The following is a 21,044-nucleotide window of genomic DNA, read 5'->3' as shown; positions in this document are numbered from 1 at the left end:
ATACCCAGAGGGCCCGCCCCAACCCTGTCCCTGTCCCCTCTTCTCTCCTTTTATTGCTTCCTGCCTCCTCATCCTCTCATCTCCACCCCTTTGGGGCTGAGCCACTCCCCAGAGAGTTTACAGCCTGGGGTGGGGGAGGCGCTATTGTGGAGCTGGGAGGGATGCCGGGGTCTCTGACCAGCGCCTCTCGGATGACTGACGCCGGGGAGGGGAGCAATTAGGCTGGGTGACAAGACGGCAGGACGTGAGTCAGGGCACCTGGGGCTGCCCAGAGGAGGGTGGGGCTGCCTGGCTGAGGTGAGGCAGCCTGAATCCGGGGGTGGCAAGAGCTGGGAGGGGTGGCCAGGCCTGCCTCCCCAGGGTGACCTATGTAGCCTGACTCACTGGGTTTCCACAACCCTCCCGTTGGGGGTCACCCGCTGCTCTGCCCTCCTCTCAGACTGAGTTTCTGAGGTCGGTGACATGGGAGTGGACAGCCCCTGGCTCCAGGGGGGCTGAGCGGCTGGAAGCCCCCTTCCCATAGGGCCTCCGGGTGGGGGCTCTGATGGTCGCCCCACCGTTGGTGGCCCGTCAGCTGTCAGGGAGGGAGATGAGGCTCTGGAGGACCGGGTGGCCAAGGGCGCTGAGCCTGATGGGGGGGAGGGCACCCCTATGTGGCTCCGACATCCCTTTTTGGGATCCATTCTGTACCAGGCTTGGGGACGACGGGGGACAGAACCACACCCTAACCACTGGACCACCAGGGAGTTCCCTGAGTTGCTTTTAAAGGTCTGCTTGCTCTAGAGAGATTCGGTCAGAAAACGGGCTGCCCATGCCTGCTGGAGGCCGGGCTGGGCTCCCTCTCAGTGCCTCCTGTAGGCACCCTCATGGGTAGGGGGAGCCCAGAGACAAGGCCCGGCCCTCAGGGTGCCTGCCCCGAGCCAGGCCTCCCCTGCAAAGGCAAGTCCGCAAGGAAGAGGGCTTCGCTGCGGCAGGGAATACAGACAGGAAGCTGGGCTGGGCCACGTGGCTTCTGGGACCCTCTTAGCCTGCCCAGCACCAAGAGCAAAGAGACACACTGAGTGAGGTGTGCAGGGCTGGGGCTATGGAGGCCAGAGCTGGATGAGGTGGCCTGTGGCCTCACGCTGCTCATCTGTCAAGGGGACTGACAGATCCCCTCCCCTATCTGCTGCAGTCAAGAAGTGATCAAGAAGAACCAGGCAAGAGGGTTGTGACCTGTATGAAGTTCCTCACTTTCACTGGTGGCTAAGAATTGGACAGAGCTGCCTGGCTGCCCTTAGGGCTGGCACCCCGGTGAGGAAGGCGGCTCTGTAGCACTAGAGTGGGCCTCCCACCCCCTTGGGGCACAGCCTGCGGTGGACTTACCGCCCTGGGGCGGATACCTGGCTGGGGAGTGTCCGCCCCACAGAGGCTCCGAGTTATCCACAAACCCCAGGCATAGCTCCCAAGGGGGACTCCCAGGTCCCCAGGAAGGTCGCCCGGGGTCCCAGAGCGCACACTCCTGGCGGCAGCCCCCTGCGCCGCGGGAGAACGGGCCGCCCCCGCCCACCCGCAGCCGGGGCGCTGTCACGTTCCAGCGCCTGACTCAGGCCGCGCGGGGCGGGGAGCCGGGAGGCGGCGCCGGCGCCCGCCTCGGCCCCGGAGGCGGCACCAGGAAGCTCCCGCCCCGGCCGGAGCCGCCATGTAACCGGCGCCGCCCGCCCCGGAGCCGAGCCGCGCGGGCCCCAGCGACCCGCCGGCCATGGGGGACGAGGATGAGGACGAGGGCTGTGCCGTGGAGCTGCAGATCACCGAAGGTGGGGCAGGGGGTGGCCCGGGGTGCTGGCTGGGTGATGGCTGCCTAGGCCGGCCGGGGAGGGTTCATGCACTGGCTGGGTTCATTTGCCCCCTGTGCCCACAGCCAACCTGACGGGGCACGAGGAGAAGGTAGGCGTGGAGAACTTCCAGCTGCTCAAGGTGCTGGGCACGGGAGGTGAGGACCCCTATCCACCGGCAAGTGTCCTCCCCCCGCAGGGTGCTCTGGGCCTGCCGCGCGGGCACACCCGCCTGGGTTGGGCCAGGCCACCAGCAATGCCCCCCACCCTCTCCCGGCATAGCCCGCCTTGCCTGCTTGGCCCTGCCCTGCCGGGGTTGGCATGCCCACTTCCAGGGCTGCTCCACATTGAGCAAGGTCCTCCCCGGGGGGGCCAACACTCTTGGGGACTTGCAGCCCACCCGTGTGATTTCACAGCTCTCCCCACCTTGCGAGATATGAGAGCCGTCTTCCTCCACTTTGCAAACTCCCCACCTCGGGGTTGACTGTCCTTCCGTCTGCCCGCACCTCTGCGCCCCCTCCCTGGCTTTGCATCCTCTATACCTTCCCCAGGTTTGCACACACCCCGCCCCCACCCTGTGCTGCAGGCCTCCCGGGAGTTGCGTACCCCCCCAGCCTGGTTTGCACATGCCCTCCCTAGGTTTGCTGAGCACCCTCCCGGGGGTGTGCACATCTTTGCTTTAGAAAGCGCTGCCAGCTTTGTGCACACCTGCCTCTCGCCCCAGCTCCTTCCCCCACCTTGCACACCCTCCTGGGTGGGCGTCGCTACCCCCCTACCTTCGCACCCGCCCTTCTGCTCATGGCCTACCTTCCGCCCACTCGCTGCCCCCACAGCCTACGGGAAGGTGTTCCTGGTGCGGAAGGCAGGCGGGCACGACGCGGGCAAGCTGTATGCCATGAAGGTGCTGCGCAAGGCAGCCTTGGTGCAGCGTGCCAAGACACAGGAGCACACGCGCACCGAGCGCTCGGTGCTGGAGCTGGTGCGCCAGGCACCCTTCCTGGTCACGCTGCACTACGCCTTCCAGACTGATGCCAAGCTGCACCTCATCCTGGGTAAGGGCAGGCCCTGTGTGTGTGGGGGGGCTACCCATGGGGGCTGCTTCCCAGCTTCCACTCCCACCTCCCCCAGACTATGTGAACGGCGGCGAAATGTTCACCCACCTCTACCAGCGCCAGTACTTCAGGGAGGCCGAGGTGCGCGTGTATGGGGGCGAGATCGTGCTGGCCCTGGAGCACCTGCACAAGGTGGGTGAGGACCCGGCCACCTGGTGGTGGCCCTGGGCACCGGGTCCTGGCCCTGGAGGGGCCTGTGAAGCTGGCAGCCTTGGGCTTCCTGGAAGGGGGTGGCCGCAGGGTCGGGGCGGGGGGGCGGCACTGGATCCACGTCCCCTAGCCTCCTGGGAGGAAGGCTCGGGTGCTGCCTTCTGGGGTCTCCTCCGCTGGTGCCTCCTCGAGGGGGCTTTCCTCTCACAGGGAACTCTCACAGGCTGCTTCCTGGGGCCACGTTCACAGAACTTCCTCAAACGGAGACCTCATGCCTTGGTTCCCAGAGCTGTTGTGATTTGGGGCTCCTCACACAGCTTTCCTCCTAGGGGCCTCTCTGTGGTGTTTCCCCACCCCTTCCATGCTTTTTGGAAATTGACTGACTGACTGATGGCTGTGCTGGGTCTTCGTTGCTGCACTCGGGGGCTACTCTTTGTTGTGGTGCTCGGGGTTCTCATTGCAGTGGCTTCTCTTGCTGCGGACTCAGCAGTTGTGGCCCACGGGCTTAGTTGCTCTCCATGGCATGTGGCACCTTCTGGGACCAGGGCTGGAAGCCATGTCCCCTGTATTGGCAGGCAGATTCTTAACCACTGGACCACCAGGGAAGTCCCTATGCTGGTGTATCTTAAATGGCTTCTCCCGTTCAATGGGCCAGTCTCATCCTGCCCCCCACCCCACTGGAGGTCCCCTGCCCCAGGGATCTGGTACAGAACAGGAGCTGTAGGAGTTGGGGGTGGGGGTGTCAGAGGAGGGACCCTCAGCGCCCTCTTCCCTCCTGCCAGCTGGGCATCATCTACCGAGATCTGAAGCTGGAGAATGTGCTGCTGGACTCCGAGGGTCACGTTGTCCTCACTGACTTTGGGCTTAGCAAGGAGTTCCTGACAGAGGAGGTGAGTGAAGGATGGTCTCAGCCTCCTGAACCCCCCTACACAGGCCTTCCCATCCCGGCTCCAGCTCCACGCCTGGCTCTGCAGTAGCTCTGCCTTCAGGAAGTTCCCACTGCTCCGACTCTCACAAGTCCAGCGAGTCTTACTCTGGGCCGTGGGGTGGGGGTGGGGGCGGCTGGGTGTCCAAATGGGTCCTCTTGTCCTTCCAGAAAGAGCGGACCTTTTCCTTCTGTGGCACCATTGAGTACATGGCCCCTGAAATCATCCGCAGCAAGTCGGGCCATGGCAAGGTGGGTTGGCCCTGGAGTGGGGTGGGGTGAGGCGGGGGTGGCTGCAGGCTCTCACCCTGGCTGTGCCCGGCAGGCTGTGGACTGGTGGAGCCTTGGCATCCTGCTTTTCGAGCTGCTGACGGGGGCCTCACCCTTCACCCTGGAGGGCGAGAGGAACACGCAGGCAGAGGTGTCTCGGTGAGCAGGGCTGGAAGCAGAGGGCGGCCGAGGAGCCTGGGCAGGGCTGGAGGGGGGGCTTGCTGCCCCTGACGCCCCCCCCAATCCTCCCAGACGGATCCTGAAGTGCTCCCCTCCCTTCCCCCCCCGGATCGGGCCAGTGGCACAGGACCTACTGCAGCGGCTACTTTGCAAGGACCCCAGGAAGCGACTGGGTGCAGGACCCCAGGGGGCACAGGAAGTTAAGGACCACCCCTTCTTCCAGGTGAGGCTCCTGACTCACCCCCATAGCTCTCTGCACACACCGGGGCTGGGCTACTGCTCTGGGTTGGGGGACACTGGAGGGATGGTCTGAGACTGGCCAGTTTCACTTGATTTAGAAAACTTTGCAGGTAAAGAAAGCAGGCTTGTCTTCTCATTCATCTCTATTTAAATTTGCTCTCATGGGAAAGAATTCTAGGTTCATTGCCTGGCAGGGCTGGCAGGGACTTGAGAATGGACTCTTCATTGGACAATTCAGAGAGGCATGGTGATCTGCCAGAGATCACACAGTAAAAATGTAGAGCTGGGAACAGACCCCAGGTCTGCTGTCGGGCCCAGTCTCGTGACTGTTAGCATCCACTCAGGGTTTTGGTCTTTGTACCTGTACATTCTGTATGCCTGTACTTCAGATGGACGTGACTGAATCAGCCACGTGGGATCTGTCCTAAGCAACTTGCATGCAGGTTAGGGTGCAGTGCAGAGTGAATTCTGTCCTTGTGAGACCTCGCTGGTTTGGACACTGTGTATGGCGAGTCATTGCACAGCATGTGTGCATGCTCAGTTGCTCAGTCATGTCCAACTCTTTGCGATCCCCTGGACTGTAGCCAGGGGATCTCTGTCCATGGGAGTGGGCTGACATTTCCTACTCCAGGATTGAACCCATGTCTCCTGCATTAGCAGGCGTATTCTTTACCACTGAGCCACCTGGGAAGCCCCCGTTGCCTAGCAGGACCCTGTAACAGTGAATGTATCTTGGCCCCTTGCTTGCATAATTTCATGTAAGCCTCAGAACCAACCTAATTATCCTTATTTTCACAGATGAGGAAACAGGTTCAGAAAAAGTGAAAGTTGCTCAGTTGTGTCTGACTCTTTGTGACCTCATGGACTATGCAGTCCATGGTCAGAGAGGTTAGGTAATTTGCCCAAGATCACTGAGCGAAGTGATACAGCTCAGGTCTAGGTGGCCTGAAGGCCCATGCTCTGAAGTGTCATGTTCTGTTTACACGTGGGTATTAAATTTGCCTTGTCCAATGTAGTAACAAAAGCATCCATTTATGGGCACTTACTGTGGGCTGGGCACCCAGTTACCCTTGCTATGAATATCACCTCCTTGAATCTTCCCAGCAAGTTTTGCCTGGAAGGGCCCTCAAAGAAGCTTTCTCAGACAGGAGTCTTAAGCCTCTGTGGTGAAGATGTTCCGTTATGGGCAGAGTGACTGAGCAGTGTCAGTGTCCCTCAGTGAATTCCTCAGCCCACCCTGAGTGCATCCTGGTCCCTGGGTGCTTGGGAGCAGGTGAACCAGTTGTCAGACTAGAGAGCGCCCGCATCCCCCAAGGTCTTTGAGGCTTGATGCTATTTCCTCTTCTCTCAAGACAATCTCTTTGCTGATAGCGATTCTGAAGTCCCTGGTGCCAGAACTGGGGCCTTTAAGCCCAAGCCACGCCTCTAGGCTGCATGTGACCAAAAGTGCACTGAAGATGGTTATATCTGTGGAATAGAGTCTGGCTTCTAAGAACAGAGACTGGAATGAATGGTAGTCTAAAAAAGAGATCTATCTGTCTGTCTGTCTATCTATCTACATAAAAGAAATCCAGAGGTCATCTGTCTAGGGCTGCTGTGGTGTCTTCAAGGAGCCAAGCTTGATTTTTTCTTTTTAAATGCTCCTTCATTTTTAGCACATAGCCTCCATTCCCAGGGCTTTCCAGGCGGTGCTAGTGGTAAAGAGCCCATCTGCCAATGCAGGAGACAAGAGATGTGGGTTCGATCCCTAGGTCAGAAAGATCCCCTGGAGGAGGGCATGGCAATCCACTCCAGTATTTTTGCCTGGAGAATCCCATGGATAGAGGAGCCGAGTGGGCTATAGTCCGTGGGGTCACAAGAGTTTGACGTGCCTGAGCAGCTAACAGCTACAGCCTGCATTCCCACGGATGCCTCCTGGTATCAAAATGACTGCCAGACCTCTTGCTGTCTAGGTTGCTCTCCAGGTGGGAAGCATGAGGAAGAAGGAGGGAAGGGCAAAAAGGGTACTTAACAACTGCTCACCCTCCTCTTCAGGCTCTTTCTCTGGATTTCTCCCTCATAATTTTTGCTTACAAGTAATTGGTCACTGCTAACTGCAAGGAAGTTTGTAAAATACTATTTTTTAGTTTGTACATTGGTTCCTGAAATAAAATGGGGGCTATAGTGCTAAGTATGACAGAGAGAATGGGTGTTGGACAGGCAACAAGAACAAGCTATGCCACACTAGTTTAAACATAAAAAGCAATGTTTTAGCTACCATAAATGAAAAGTCAGGGAAAACAGTCTGACTTCAGGCAAGGCTGGATCCAGGTGCTGAGTCTATGTTACTAGGAATTTCTTACTTTGTCTCCTGCTTCTGCTTTTCTGCCTGGGCATTTCATCACTAGACACTGAGGGGGCCCCAGCAGTTCCAGACTCATATCCTCCCAGATTTAAGTCCAGTAGAAGAAAGAGATTTTTTTTTTTTTTTGCATACCAGTTCTATTAAAAGTCCCAGAATTGGCTGAGTGCGGTGGAGGGGTGGTTCTCTAAGGGAAACAGGGATCCTGTTATCAGAGGAAGGGAAACAGAAGCTGGGGAGGCAGGAAGAACAGCTTTGCACACAACTGCAAAGGCGAGACCTTTGCCTCACTGAGAAGCTGCCCAGTGAGGGTGGCCCGAGTGGACAGTGTTTCCACTTCCTGCCCTTTGATCCCTTATCTTTCATTCCTTTTCTCCAGGGTCTGGACTGGGCTGCTCTGGCTGCTAGGAAGATTCCAGCCCCGTTCCGACCCCAGATCCGCTCAGAGCTGGATGTGGGCAACTTTGCAGAAGAATTTACCCGACTGGAGCCTGTCTACTCACCCCCTGGCAGCCCCCCACCTGGGGACCCTCGCATCTTCCAGGTGAGTGAGAGCTCATGGAACCACAGATGCAGGGGAAGTGGGGTGCTGTTGCAAGCCTCAGCCCCAGCTGACCTCTGGACATTACATAGCCCTGTGTCCTGAGGGGGACTCAGCATCTCCCTTCCTCTCCATTCATGATGAACTTGGAATTGTCAGTCATTGAGGCTGCCTTGGCAGGACACGTCTTTGAATTTCTGGTTTATCTTGAAATTTCATGTCGATTTCCCTTCTCCATCATCTCTCTTTATTGTTAGGTAAAACCGTTGTTTTAAGGGGACACCTAGGAAGAGATGCTTTGTTTATACTGTGGCATACCATATCACATTCCTGGGGACACAGGCCCCCTCCACCCAGTTTTAGAAGCTTAGGCCTGTTGGACAAGTCCAAGCTCCTTTGCTTGGTATGCAAGGCCTTGCATGATGTGGTCTTTTTTTTTTTTTTTACTTTTTCTTTTCTTTTATATTGGAATATAGCCAAATAACAATGTTGTGATTGTTTCAGGTGGACAGCAAAGGGACTCAGCCATACATATGCCTGTATCCATTCTCCCCCAAACTCCCCTCCCATCCAGGCTGCCACCTAACATTGAGCAGAGTTCCCTGTGCTATACAGTAGGTCCTTGTTGGTTATCCGTTTTAAATATAGCAGTATATACATGTCAATTTCAAACTCCCTTGTTGTTGCTCAGTTGCTAAATCGTGTCTGACGCTGGGCTGCAACACACCAGGCTTACCTGTCCTCCACTATCTCTTGGAGTTTGCTCAAACTCATGTCCATTGAGTTGGTGATGCCTTTCAGCCATCTCATCCTCTGTTGCCCCCTTCTCCTCTGCCTTCAATCTTTCTCAGCATCAGGGTCTTTTCTAACAAGTCAGCTCTTTGCATCAGGTACCCAAAGTATTGGAGCTTCAGCTCCAGCATCAGTCCTGCCAATGAATTTTCTTTAGGATTGACTGGTTTTGATCTCCCTGCTGTCCAAGGGACTCTCAAGAGTCTTCTCCAGCACCACAGTTTGAAAGTATCAATTCTTTGGCGCTCAGCCTTCCTTATGGTCCAACTCTCACATCCGTACATGACTGTTGGAAAAACCATAGCTGACTATATGGACCTTTGTGGGCAAAGTGATGTCTCTGCTTTTAATACACTGTCTAGGTTTGTCATAGGTTTTCTTCCAAGGAGCAGGCGTCTGTTAATTTCATGGCTGCAGTCACCATCTGCAGTGATTTTGGAGCTCAAGAAAATGAAATCTGCCACTGTTTCCATATTTTCCCCATTTATTTTCCATGAAGTGATGGGACCAGATGCCATGATCTTAGTTTTCTGAATGTTGAGTTTTAAGCCAGTTTTTTCATTCTCCTCTTTTACCTTCATCAAGCGGCTCTTTAGTTCCTCTTTTCTTTCTGCCATTAGGGTGGTATCATCTGCATATCTGACGTTGTTGATATTTCGCCATGTAATCTTGATTCCAGCTTTTGATTCATCCAGCCTGGCATTTTGCATGATGTACTCTACATATAAATAAACAGGGTAACAATATACAGCCTTGACGTACTCCTTTCTCAGTTTTGAACCAGTCCGTTGTTCTGTGTCTGGTTTTCCCTAACTATCCCTTTTTGCCACCCTTCCCCGCTGGTAATCAGAAGTTCATTCACTAAGTCTGTGAGCCTGCTTCTGTTGTGTAAATCAGTTCATTTGTATATGATGTGGTCTTTGCTCAGTACTCTCTGTTATTTCACCTGGTGCTCCAGCACCTTGGAACTTCTCAGAGGTTCCAGAACATACTTCTGTTCCTTTGCACATGCAGTTTCCCCCACCTGGAGTTCTTTCCCTACAGTTGCCCACCTGGCAAAAGTCAAGCCTTGTTGTCCAGCGCTGCCCTGTGTGAAGACTTCGCTGCTCCTCTGGCCCTGGGTTGCCCTTTTCTTGTGCACCAGCCCTCTGAAGACAAAACCTCCTTCTGAGCAGTTTGTCAGGTTGTATACTGACACTGACGGAGACCACCTCGCCTGGTCTGAAACTCTCAGAGGGCAGGGACTATGTGTTTAATTTCTGCGTCCCTAAGTCCAGCTTGGGGTCATGGCTGGGTAGGATTCGGTCCATAAATAGTAAATAATAGGCCAGTATCAACTATGGGTGGATCGGTCCCCTCTGTGAAGCTCTCACAAGTGACAGCTCTGTGCTTGAATATCCCTCGATCTACTGGGATCTATCTTTGATCTCACAGTCCTAATGAGCAAGTTTTCTTGTGAATCAATGGTTACTTTCATTCATTCATTTAATGATTCAAAAATATGTATTGAGTGCCTTCAACGTGCCAGGCACTGACTTGGGTACTGGGGACATATCAACAAACTTAACAGACAAAAATCCCACCTGTGTGCATCCTAGTTAGCACTGCATACAGTGGCGCTGCGTTTTTAGGAGAAAACAACACATCCTTAAAATTACCCTTGAGAATTCCTTGAATTGCCAGGACATGGATCCTTAGGAAAGGCAAAAAAATTAACTTTGGTTTCTCTTTACATTTCCTCAGTAGCACCCCCTTGCAGAGGAGGCCAAAGTTTGATTTGAAAGTAATAAAGACTTTTTGTCCTGAGTTGGGTAGAGCTGAATTTTCCTAAGCTAAGCATGTGTGACACCAGGCCACAATTCTTTTATTCGTTCAGCCCATTATATTCTGGGCCACTACGTTGTGCCAGATGATGGCCTTGGCACTTGGGGGACCACTGTGACGAGAAAGGTGGAGTCCCAGACTGCTGAGGGGATAGACATGGTTCCAAGGGATCACAGACCAAGGTGGAATAAAAATGTCCACAACAGCCTGTGTACACCGGGGTGCAAAAGCAACACCCTCAACTCCTACTGCAGGGTCTTTCCTCTGCCCCCTGCCCTTCCGGCTGGGTCTGGGCCTTCAGGGGCTCCTTCTGCACCTCCAGCCCCCGGATGCCCATCCAGCCCTGACAACCCCCTCCTCCACCAGGGTTACTCCTTCGTGGCGCCATCCATCTTGTTTGACCGCAACAACGCGGTGATGACCGATGTGCTGGAAGCGTCTGGCGCTGGAGACCGGCCCGGCCCGGCGGCGTTGGCCAGGAGCGTCATGATGCAGGTGGATTGGGCCAGGGTGGGAGAAGTGGGCGTGGGGACTCCAGACCTGTCTTCATCAGCGCACATGGTGGCTTCGGTGAGGCCCAGAGCCTCTCCGAGGTGGGGCGTGGCATAGCCGCAAGGCTCCTGCTAGGACCTCTGACGCTTCTCTTGCACCCCCAGGACTCGCCCTTCTTCCAGCAGTACGAACTGGACCTGCGGGAACCCGCGTTGGGCCAGGGTAGTTTCTCCGTGTGCCGCCGCTGCCGACAGCTACAGAGCGGCGAAGAGTTCGCTGTCAAGATCCTCAGTCGCAGGTGGGCGGGCCCGGGGCGGGCAGACTCGGGGAGGGTGGGGCCGGAGGTCGGCTGTTCTGACCCTGCCTGCCCTGCCCCCAGGCTGGAGGAGAACACGCAGCGCGAAGTGGCTGCCCTGCGGCTGTGCCAGTCGCATCCCAACGTGGTGAAGCTGCACGAAGTGCATCACGACCAGGTGACGCCTTCCTGGGCTGGGGCGGAGCGCAGGGGCGCTGGAGGCTGCCCGAGGAGGGCAGGGAGGGGGCGGGGAGGCGGACAGGAGGCGGGGCCTGAGCGCGCAGTGGGAGGGGCCTGAGGACCTGGAGGTGAGGGAGGCGGGATTATGGTAGCTCAGCATGTAAAGAAACCGCCTGCAATTCAAGAGATTCCTGGGTCGGGAAGTTTCCTTGGAGAAGGGATAGACTACTCCAGCGCTCTTGGGCTTCCTTGGTGGCTCAAACGGTAAAGAATCCGCCTGCAATGTAGGAGACCTGGGTTTGATTCCTGGGTTGGGAAGATCCCCTGGAAGAGGGCATACCAGAGGGACTAAGCAACTAGGAGGGCCTGAGGACTTGAAGGTGGATATGGGAATGGACAAAGGAACAGGGCAGGGGGACGATTTTTGCCAGTGGGTTTTAAGGTGGCCACAACAGTTTGTTGTGTGGATCACAACAAACTGTGGAAAATTCTTAAAGACATGGGAGTACCAAACCACCTTAACCTGCCTCCTGAGAAATCTGTATGCAGGTCAAGAAACAACAGTTAGAATCGAACATGGAACAACGGACTGGTTCCAAATTGGGAAACGAGTACATCAAAGCTATATATTATCACCCTGTTTATTTAACTTATATGCAGAGTACATTATGCAAAATGCGGGCTGGATGAAGCACAAGCTGGCATCAAGATTTCTGGGAAAAATATCAATAACCTCAGATATGCAGATGACACCACCCTTATGGCAGAAAGCAAAAAACTGAGAAGCCTCTTGATGAAAGTGAAAGAGGAGAGTTTAAAAAAGCAGGCTTAAAACTCAACATTCAAAAAATGAAGATAATGGCATCGGGTCCCATCACTTCATGGCACATAGATGGGGAAACAATGGAAACAGTGACAGACTTTATTTTCTTGGGCTCCAAAATCACTGCAGATGGTGACTGCAGCCATGAAATTAACAGACGCTTGCTCCTTGGAAGAAAAGCTATGACAAACCTAGACAGCATATTAAAAAGCAGATGTTACTTTGCCGACAAAGGACCATCTAGTCAAAGATATGGTTTTTCCAGTAGTCATGTATGGATGTGAGAGTTGGACTATAAAGAAAGCTGAGCGCCGAAGAGTTGATGCTTTTGAACTATGGTGTTGGAGAAGACTCTTGAGTGTCCCTTGGACTGCAAGGAGATCAAACTTGTCAATCCTAAAGGAAATCAGTCCTGAATATTCATTGGAAAGACTGATGCTGAAGCTGAAGTTCCAATCCTTTGGCTACTTGATTCAAAGAACTGACTCATTGGAAAAGACCCTGATGCTGGGAAAGATTGAAGGCAAGGGGAGAAGGGGACGACAGAGGATGAGAAGGTTGGATGGCATCATTGACTTGATGGACATGAGTTTGAGCAGACTGCAGGAGTTGGTAATGGACAGGGAAGCCTGGCAGTGCTGCAGTCCATGGGGTTGCAAAGAGTCGGACACGACTGAGGGACTGAACTGAACTTTAAGGTGGCCAAAGGGACTGCTGCTGCTGCTAAGTCGTTTCAGTCATGTCCAACTCTTTGCGACCCTGTGGACCAAAGCCCACCACGTCCTCTGTCCATAAGATTCTCCAGGCCCAAGAATACTGGAGTGCATTGCCATGCCCTCCTCCAGGGGATCTTCCTCACCCAGGGATCCAACCCGCCAAACCTTGCATTGGCAGGCGGGTTGTTTACCACTAGCGCCACCTGGGAAGGAAAACAGTACGGGGTAGAACCGCAAGCGAGTCCTAAGGTGGTTCTTACGGAGGCGGGTAGGGGGCGGTGGTGGTAGTCTTGAGGTCAGGGTTGAATGTGGAAGGCGCCTGAAACTGGGGGCGGGGCTCGATGGTGACCTCGGGGCAGGATGCGGCGGGTGGGCGGGGTCTCGGTAGGCGGTGACCCGGACCGTCGCGCTGCCCGCAGCTGCACACGTACCTGGTCCTGGAGCTGCTGCAGGGCGGGGAGCTGCTGGAGCACATCCGCAAGAAGCGGCACTTCAGCGAGTCCGAGGCGAGCCAGATCCTGCGCAGCCTCGTGTCGGCCGTGAGCTTCATGCACGAGGAGGCGGGCGTAGTGCATCGCGACCTGAAGCCCGAGGTGAGCGCGGGGCCTCAGCGCATCGGGAGGGCCTCGGCGCGGAAAGCCGGGTTCTGACGGCCGCCTCGCCGCCCTCGTAGAACATCCTGTACGCCGATGACACGCCTGGGGCCCCAGTGAAGATCATCGACTTCGGGTTCGCGCGCCTGCGCCCGCAGAGCCCCGCGGGGCCCATGCAGACGCCCTGCTTCACGCTGCAGTACGCAGCCCCCGAGCTGCTGGCCCAGCAGGGTTACGACGAGTCCTGCGACCTCTGGAGCCTCGGCGTTATTCTGGTATGGGGATGGCGTCTCTGAGGGGATGTCAGGGGCAGGATTTGGTCTGAGGCTGGGATAAGATGTCCTGATACATAGGCGGGGTCGCTCTGGTGCTGGGGTCTGAGCACCCTAGTTTGAGGGGTAGAGTTCATCACCCATGGGCCTCAGGAGTTAGCCTCTTGGAGAGAGTGCATGGTCCTGTGGTGGGTTGAATCAGTCTCCTGGCCTCCATTGGCCCCTAGTCTGGGCTGGTCTCACTTTTCACCTGTCCCTCCCACCCCCACCCCTAGTACATGATGCTGTCGGGCCAGGTCCCCTTCCAGGGGGCCTCAGGCCAAGGCGGGCAGAGCCAGGCCGCGGAGATCATGTGCAAGATCCGCGAGGGGCGCTTCTCTCTTGACGGAGAGGCCTGGGAAGGCGTGTCTGAGGAAGCCAAGGAGCTGGTCCGAGGTGCGGAGCCGGAGGTCATAGGTTATGGTTGGGGAGGGGGAGGCCATGGGGTCTTGATGGGGCAAGGAGTGCCCCCGGGTTTGGTGTCCAGGTGGGGGGCTTGTCGGGGAGGAGAGTGGGGCTGCCCTCTCTGGGGTGTACCCTCTACACGTGGCCCGCCAACGCTGCCCCGCCCCGCCTCCAGGGCTCCTGACTGTGGATCCCGCCAAGCGGCTGAAGCTCGAGGGGCTGCGGGGCAGCTCGTGGCTGCAGGACGGCAGCGCGCGCTCTTCGCCTCCGCTGCGGACACCGGACGTGCTGGAGTCCTCGGGGTCCGCTGTGCGCTCCGGGCTCAACGCCACCTTCATGGTGAGGGGCGGGGCCTAAGCCTGGGGGCGGGGCCTCTGGGAGGCGACTCCCCGGAGTCCTGCCAGGTTGAGTTCCGCGGAGTCCAGACCCGTGACCTGCCGGGGCCCTGAGCTTCTTAGAGGTTGTGGAGGCAAAAGACCTGTTGGCCCTGACCTAGTGGGATGGGAAGGAGGGCCTGGGATGGGGCCAAAGCCGGGATCTGGAAGTCGAGGCCGGGCCCGTGGGACTCACTCACCCTTTCCTTTCCGCCAGGCGTTCAACCGGGGCAAACGCGAGGGTTTCTTCCTGAAGAGCGTGGAAAACGCGCCGCTGGCCAAGCGGCGGAAACAGAAATTACGGAGCGCCGCCACATCCCGCCGCGTCTCCCCAGCGCCCGCCACCCCCGGCCGGGCCCCGGCCGCCAAGGGAACCCCCCGACGAGCCAATGGCCCCCTACCCCCCTCCTAGCCCCTGCCCCTGTGACTCCCGCCTCCCCCGTCGTGTCTGTGATCTAGGAGGCCGGCTCACTGCCTCCTGCATCGGCGCCGCCCCCCTCCCCAGGACTGTTACCCTTCTCCCCCCCTTTCCCCCTCCCTACCCCCAGACAGAGCAGAAGTATTTTTATAAGCAGAGAATTCTTTTTTAAAAAATGTCTTACCAGGTTAGAGTTAGAGATGCAGGGAAGGAGGGGGCCTGCTGGGGAGTGGGGTGTGGGGCCCTCTGCCAAGATACTGCCTCATCTGGTGGAAGGCCCTTCTACCCAAGGGGCTGCCCCGGTTGGGAAGGGCTCCTCCATTTCTAAGCACTGAGTTGCCACAGGGAGAAACTGGGACCTCTCCCCTGCCCTCCCCTGAGGACCTGCTCTTGGGAGGGGGCACCTCTCAAGCTGTCACTTTATGGACTGTCTGTGCAATTACGTCCGCCAAAGACCTGTGTTGGGGCGGGCGCTCAGCGAGAGGCCCTGGGGGACCCCCTGAAGCATTTCTGCCTCACTTTATGTCACCTGCTCCCCCTACTGGGGCTAAGTTAGGAGGTAGGCGACCTCCCCTAAAAGGGGCGGCCCCCTTCTCATCTGTCCCCTCCCCTTTGGCACAGCTGCCCCTAGCTGGGGGGTGGGGCCTTGGGGGTCTGGGCTGGGCTTCCATAGTCACTGCCTCCGCCCATCCAGGCTGTGCCTTTGACTTTAAAATAAAAGTCTACTCAGTGCTGTGTGGCATTTGTGTGTGTATGTGTGGGGGGTGTGGGGGCAGAGGTCTTGGGGTTCACTTCCAGGCGTTGGCCCTTGGGCCTCAAAGTGGAGGGACAGAGCAGACCCTTCTGGATAATATGATACCCTTTGTCCTTGGTGTTCTTTAAATTTATTTTTATTTGGAGGATAATTGCTTTACAATTTGTGCTGGTTTCTCTGTACAACAGCGTGAACCAACCATCAGATCAGATCAGATCAGTCGCTCAGTCGTGTCCGACTCTTTGCGACCCCATGAATCACAGCACGCCAGGCCTCCCTGTCCATCACCAACTCCCGGAGTTCACTGAGACTCACGTCCATCGAGTCAGTGATGCCATCCAGCCATCTCATCCTCTGTCGTCCCCTTCTCCTTCTGCCCCCAATCCCTCCCAGCATCAGAGTCTTTTCCAATGAGTCAACTCTTCGCATGAGGTGGCCAAAGTACTGGAGTTTCAGCTTCAGCATCATTCCTTCCAAAGAAATCCCAGGGCTGATCTCCTTCAGAATGGACTGGTTGGATCTCCGTGCAGTCCAAGGGACTCTCAAGAGTCTTCTCCGACACCACAGTTCAAAAGCATCAATTCTTCAGTGCTCAGCCTTCTTCACAGTCCAACTCTCACATCCATACATGACCACAGGAAAAACCATAGTCTTGACTAGACGAACCTTTGTTGGCAAAGTAATGTCTCTGCTTTTCAATGCTGTCTAGGTTGGTCATAACTTTCCTTCCAAGGAGTAAGCGTCTTTTAATTTCATGGCTGCAGTCACCATCTGTATATGTATATCCCCTCCCTCTTGAGCCTCTCTCCTACCCTTTCAACATCCCACCCCACTAGGTCATCCCAGAGCACTGAGCTGAGCTCCCTGTGTTATAGAGCAGCTTCCCACTAGCTGTCTGCTTTACATGTGGTGGTGTATAGATGTCAATGCTCCTTTCTCAGTTTGTCCCACCCTCTCCCTCCCCCACTGTCCACAGGTCTGCTGTCACATCTGCATCTCTATTCCCGCCCTGCAAATAGGTTCATCAGTACCGCTTTTCTAGACTCCATGTATATGCATTACTAGACTCCATATATATGCATTACTATACGATATTTTTCTGACTTCACGCTGTATGTCAGACCCTAGCTCCATCCACCTCTCTACAACTGACTCAGTTTTGTTCCTTTTTATGACTGAGTACTACTCCATGGTATATATGTACCACAATTTCTTTATGCATTCATCTGTTGATAAACTTCTGGGTTGCTTCCATATCCTGACTGTTGTAAATAGTGCTACAGTGAACACTGGCATACATGTGACTTTCTGAATTATGTTTTTCTCAGGGCATATGCCCAAGTGGGATTGCTGGGTCATATGGTAGTTTTATTCCTAGTTTTTTTTTTTAAGGGAATCTCCATACTGTTCTCCGTAGTGGTTTTCCCACCAACAGTGCAAGAAGTTTCCCCTTTTTCCACATCTTCTCCAGCATTTATTTTGATACCTCATTATAGTTTTGACTTGCAGTTCTCCCTTGGACACCAAGGAGATCAAACCAGTCAGTCCTAAAGGAAATCAACCCTGAATATTCATTAGAACAACTGATGCTGAAGCTGAAGCTCCAATACTTTGGCCACCTGATATGAAGAGCTGACTCATTGGAAAAGATACCGATGTTGGGAAAGACCGAGGGCAAGAGGAGAAGGAGGGGACAGAGGATGAGATGGTTGGATGGTATCACCGACTCAAAGGACCTGAGTTTGAGCAAACTCCAGGAGATAGTGAAGGACAGGGAGGTCTGGCGTGCTGCAGTCCATGGGATTGCAATGAGCTGGACATGACTTAGTGACTGAACAATAAGAAGCAATGTTGAGCATGTTTTCATGTGTTTGTTGCCATCTGTATGTCTGTTCTTGGCTTTTGACATGAGGGTCAAACAGTCATTTTAGGTGTTTATCTGACAGCTCTGCTGTGTATCATTTAGGATTCTCCTGGTTGTAAGTAGAGGAAAACCCAACCTAAACTTGCTTCAGCAGAACAGGATTTTTAGGCTTTTTGAGCTACACAATCCAGGGGTAGCTTCAGGCAAGGCCTGAAATGAAAAAGTGAAAGTGAGCATGTTAGTTGCTTAGTCCTCTCTGACTCTGCAGCCTCACACACTGTAACCTGCCAGGCTCCTCTGTCCATGGGATTGTCAGGCAAAGATACCAGAGTGGGTTGCTGTGCCTTCCTCCAGGGGATCTTCCCGACTCAGGGATTGAACTGATCGGGATGTAAACATATGATCAGGACTTGGTTTCCCAATCTCAGCTTTCTGTTCTGTGTGTGTGTGTTTTGGTGGTTGCTGCAGACTGAAAGACGCCCCTTTCGGCCCCAAGATGGGGGACAGGAGCTCCAGGTTGCTACAAACTGAAATCTGGTAATAAAGAGAGTCTTTATTCCCAGCAGGAATCCTGGGATGTACTCTGATTGGATCCCTGTGTTCTGGGAGGTCAGAGGCCTACCCTGAATCAGTCACTGTGGCCTGGGCTGCAGTGCTGATTGGCTTAGATCTGGGTCGTGGATTCTCCTCTGCAAGCTCATGCGGAAGACCGTCCCTCAGTGGTCCTTAGAGAGAGGTCAGTTGGACAGGGCTTGGTGCCTGTCAGGGAGGGAGAGGAGCAGAAAAGCAGCTCATACCCATGGCCCTGGCAGTGATCAGAGTGTGGTCCTCTCAGGAGGACCGAGACTCCCCTGTGTGATCCCTGCTGGGTGGTTGTTGCTGTAGGGCAGTTTGGCCTGAGCCCCTCTGTGCCTCCCAGGGCAGGGCTATTTGTCCACATGACGCAGCTGTCCTGAGAGCCCCCACCTGCTTGGGCTGCGTCAGGCCTTCTCTCCCCATAGCCACCCTGTGGGGTCATCTCAGGGTGGACCTTTCCCTTCCTGTTCTGAAGTTTGCCTCTTAGAGAAGGAGGTAACTGGAGGCATGGGGATGGGAGCCAGGACCCCACAGATGCTGAAGTCAGGGTAAAGCTGAGTGAGCCTGGTGGGCATGTGGGACCCCATGGGTGTGGATCAAGGGTCATTGGGGGTGTGAGGACACCCAACTGTACCCCATCCTATGGGTCTGAAGGAAGAGGGAGAGGCTCAGGAGAAGGGCTTAGGGAGGGGAGGGGAAGACACTCCTAACTCTTGTTTTTACAGACTGTGTGACTTGAGTAAGCTACCTAACACCCCCAGGCTTCCCCATTTGTCAAAAAGGAGTCATGTGACTGTTAGGATGAACCAGAGCAGTGATCCCCAACCTTTTTGGCAGGAAAGGGGACCAATTTCCTGGAAGACAGTTTTTCCACGGACCAGGGTTAGGGTAGGGGAAGGTTTTGGTTTTGCCTGCTGCTCACCTCCTGCTGTGTGGCCCTGTCCTAACCAGGCCATGGACCGGTACTGGTCCCTGGCCCAGAGGTTGGGGATCCCTGAACTAGAGAATGTATGCAAGTGGGGTCGTTTGATCATCAGCATTTACTGAGATTGAGGTCTTCCAGTGAGCAGGGACCACACTGAAAACTCTGCATGGGTGATCTCCTTGTCTCCCCACAGCTCGCTGATGAAGAAAGCACCATTTCCCCTCAAGAGATAAGAAAAGTGAACCTCAGTAAAGATCAACAGCTTTCTCAAGGTCACTGACCTAGCTGTGCCTTCCATCCCAGTGGTCCAATTCCAGACTCCCCTCAACCACAGGAGTTCTGCAGTGAGGATGGGCTTTAATTTTACCCCAAGGCTGGGTGTTTGGATTGTTTAAAACTTTGTTTCTCTCATAATTATGCAGAGACAAGTTTGTACATAAACCTGTGCATTAAAAAAAATAGCTTTATTGATGGAATTCCCCAATGGTCCAGTGGTTAGGACTTGGTGCTTTCAGTATTGGGGCCTGAATTCAATCCCCGGTCAGGGAACTATTAATAAGATCCTGCAAGCTATGAGGTTTGGCAAAAAGAAGAAAAAACTTCATTGAGATATAATTTTTAATTGAGATACAATTCATATACCATATTATTCAGCCATCTGAGAGCACAATTCAGTGATTTTTTTTTTTTTTTTTTGACACTGGCTCATGGCTTGTGGAATCTTAGTTCCTTGACCAGGGATTGAACCCAGGCCCTGGCAGTGAAAGTGCCAAGTCCTAACCACTGGACTGCCAAGGAATTCCCTAGTGATTTTTAGAATAGTCAGAGTTGTGCATCTATCACTGCAACCTAGTTCTAGGACACTTTTTTCGTCTTCAAAATGAACTTGGTACCCATTGGCAGTCATTCTGTCTTTCCCCTCCATCTTCCAGCCCTAGGCAGCCATCCATCTAACCTTGTTTTGTATATTTGCCTACATACTTTGATATATACTTTGAAATATACTTTCAAATAGCCGTTCACAAATGTACTGGCATACAGTCACAGAAGCAGGGTATGAAAATGTCCCACTATATGCTCATGAGCCTGGTGTGTTATCACTCAGTGACAAAACCTTTGCTACTTTGAGGCGTAAAAATATAGTCGGTTATCTTCAGCTTCCTTACGCTTCGTCTCACACAACTCACAGTCAACTTAAGAAAGAGGTCTCCCTAGCCTCGTTTCACGGGACTCGGGATGGGAGTAAGCCCAAGGAGGGAGCCTGTTGGATGAAAAGTGCTGGGGCCAGAGGCGTGAGCAGGTTTGAGTCCTGCCTCCACCCCACGTGGTCAGGGAGTCAGCAGGGCAGGCAGGAGACTTGGGCTGTAGTCAGGACAGGGTGTGAGCCAGCAGAGTGGGCGGGGAGAGGGCGGCCACAGCAGAGAAGTGGGGAGCCCAGCGGCAAGTGATCAAGGCCTGCGGTCTGGCAGTCTGCTTCTGCACCTTGACTTTGGCCTTAACTTTGGCTTCTGACCAGGTCAGAAGCCTTATGTGGAGGCTGTCTCTTCCTAGAGAGCTAGAAGGGCTCACCTTTCTACACCGGACCTATAATTCCATTCTTTTTCTATATTTACAGGGAAGCCCGGTGTGCTGCAGTTCACGGGGTCGCAGAGTTGGACGCGACTTTAGCGACTGAACAATTTATTTGGCTGCTTCCGGTCTTAATTGGGGCACTCAGGGTCTTTTGTTGTGGGTGTGGGCCTCTCTCTGGTTGTGGCACATGGGCTTAGATGCCCCAGGCTTTGTTGTCTCATGACATGTGGTATCTGAGTTACCCGACCAGGGATTGAACCCTCATCCTCTGCACTGGAAGGGGGATTCTTAACCACTGGACCACCTGGGAAGTCCCCTAGTTTCACGTTTCACTCTTATATGGCCTCAGAGAGCAAGCTTGGGCTCCCAGTTCTAAAATCCTGATGTCTCTGAGAAGGCCTGGGAGCCCATAAACGTTCACCTCCCTCCAAGTAACTGTTAATCAACAGCTGGTAAAACTGAAGTTGGGGTGCTGGCCTTTAGTCTGTGCCCCACACACACCCTTTGACCCCTCCTTAATGTTCCTTGCATCTCTCAATAAGAATGTTCCACAATAA

The 21,044-nt window shown here is 54.5% G+C and overlaps 1 protein-coding gene across 3 annotated transcripts; it reads left to right on the top strand.

Annotated features, from left to right (window-relative positions):
- The first annotated feature begins 1,668 nt into the window (after positions 1 to 1,668).
- Positions 1,669 to 15,529, top strand: RPS6KA4 (ribosomal protein S6 kinase A4). 3 transcript variants are annotated; one of them, XM_086384353.1, is made up of 17 exons: positions 1,669 to 1,796; positions 1,901 to 1,972; positions 2,648 to 2,866; positions 2,943 to 3,058; positions 3,859 to 3,966; positions 4,173 to 4,253; positions 4,327 to 4,430; positions 4,571 to 4,674; positions 7,412 to 7,576; positions 10,556 to 10,684; positions 10,846 to 10,979; positions 11,061 to 11,154; positions 13,115 to 13,288; positions 13,369 to 13,563; positions 13,836 to 13,995; positions 14,180 to 14,343; positions 14,596 to 15,529. In XM_086384353.1, exons 10-17 carry the CDS (start codon positions 10,607 to 10,609, stop codon positions 14,788 to 14,790), a joined length of 1,194 nt encoding a protein of 397 aa, XP_086240479.1. In that variant the 5' UTR covers positions 1,669 to 1,796; positions 1,901 to 1,972; positions 2,648 to 2,866; positions 2,943 to 3,058; positions 3,859 to 3,966; positions 4,173 to 4,253; positions 4,327 to 4,430; positions 4,571 to 4,674; positions 7,412 to 7,576; positions 10,556 to 10,606; the 3' UTR covers positions 14,791 to 15,529. The 3 variants fall into 3 exon arrangements, with proteins under 3 accessions (XP_086240479.1, XP_086240477.1, XP_086240478.1); XM_086384351.1 differs by having other exon boundaries at positions 4,524 to 4,674; XM_086384352.1 differs by lacking the exon at positions 1,901 to 1,972 and having other exon boundaries at positions 4,524 to 4,674.
- The last annotated feature ends 5,515 nt before the right edge of the window (positions 15,530 to 21,044 follow it).

The sequence above is a fragment of the Bos grunniens genome, chromosome 29, assembly GCF_055505025.1.
Source record: "Bos grunniens cultivar Pamir isolate PY7600 chromosome 29, Bosgru_T2T1.0, whole genome shotgun sequence".
NCBI lineage: Eukaryota > Metazoa > Chordata > Mammalia > Artiodactyla > Bovidae > Bos > Bos grunniens.
Note: the sequence above shows the minus strand (reverse complement) of the source record. Positions and strands in the feature narration are given on the sequence as shown.

Bases quoted from the DNA above. Each gene is read 5' to 3' on its own strand.
- RPS6KA4 (XM_086384351.1), top strand. From the start codon at position 1,742: ATGGGGGACGAGGATGAGGACGAGGGCTGTGCCGTGGAGCTGCAGATC. The intron at 4,431-4,523 runs GTGAGCAGGGCT...CAATCCTCCCAG, and splicing joins ACGCAGGCAGAGGTGTCTCG to ACGGATCCTGAAGTGCTCCC. The intron at 10,685-10,845 runs GTGGATTGGGCC...TTGCACCCCCAG, and splicing joins CCAGGAGCGTCATGATGCAG to GACTCGCCCTTCTTCCAGCA.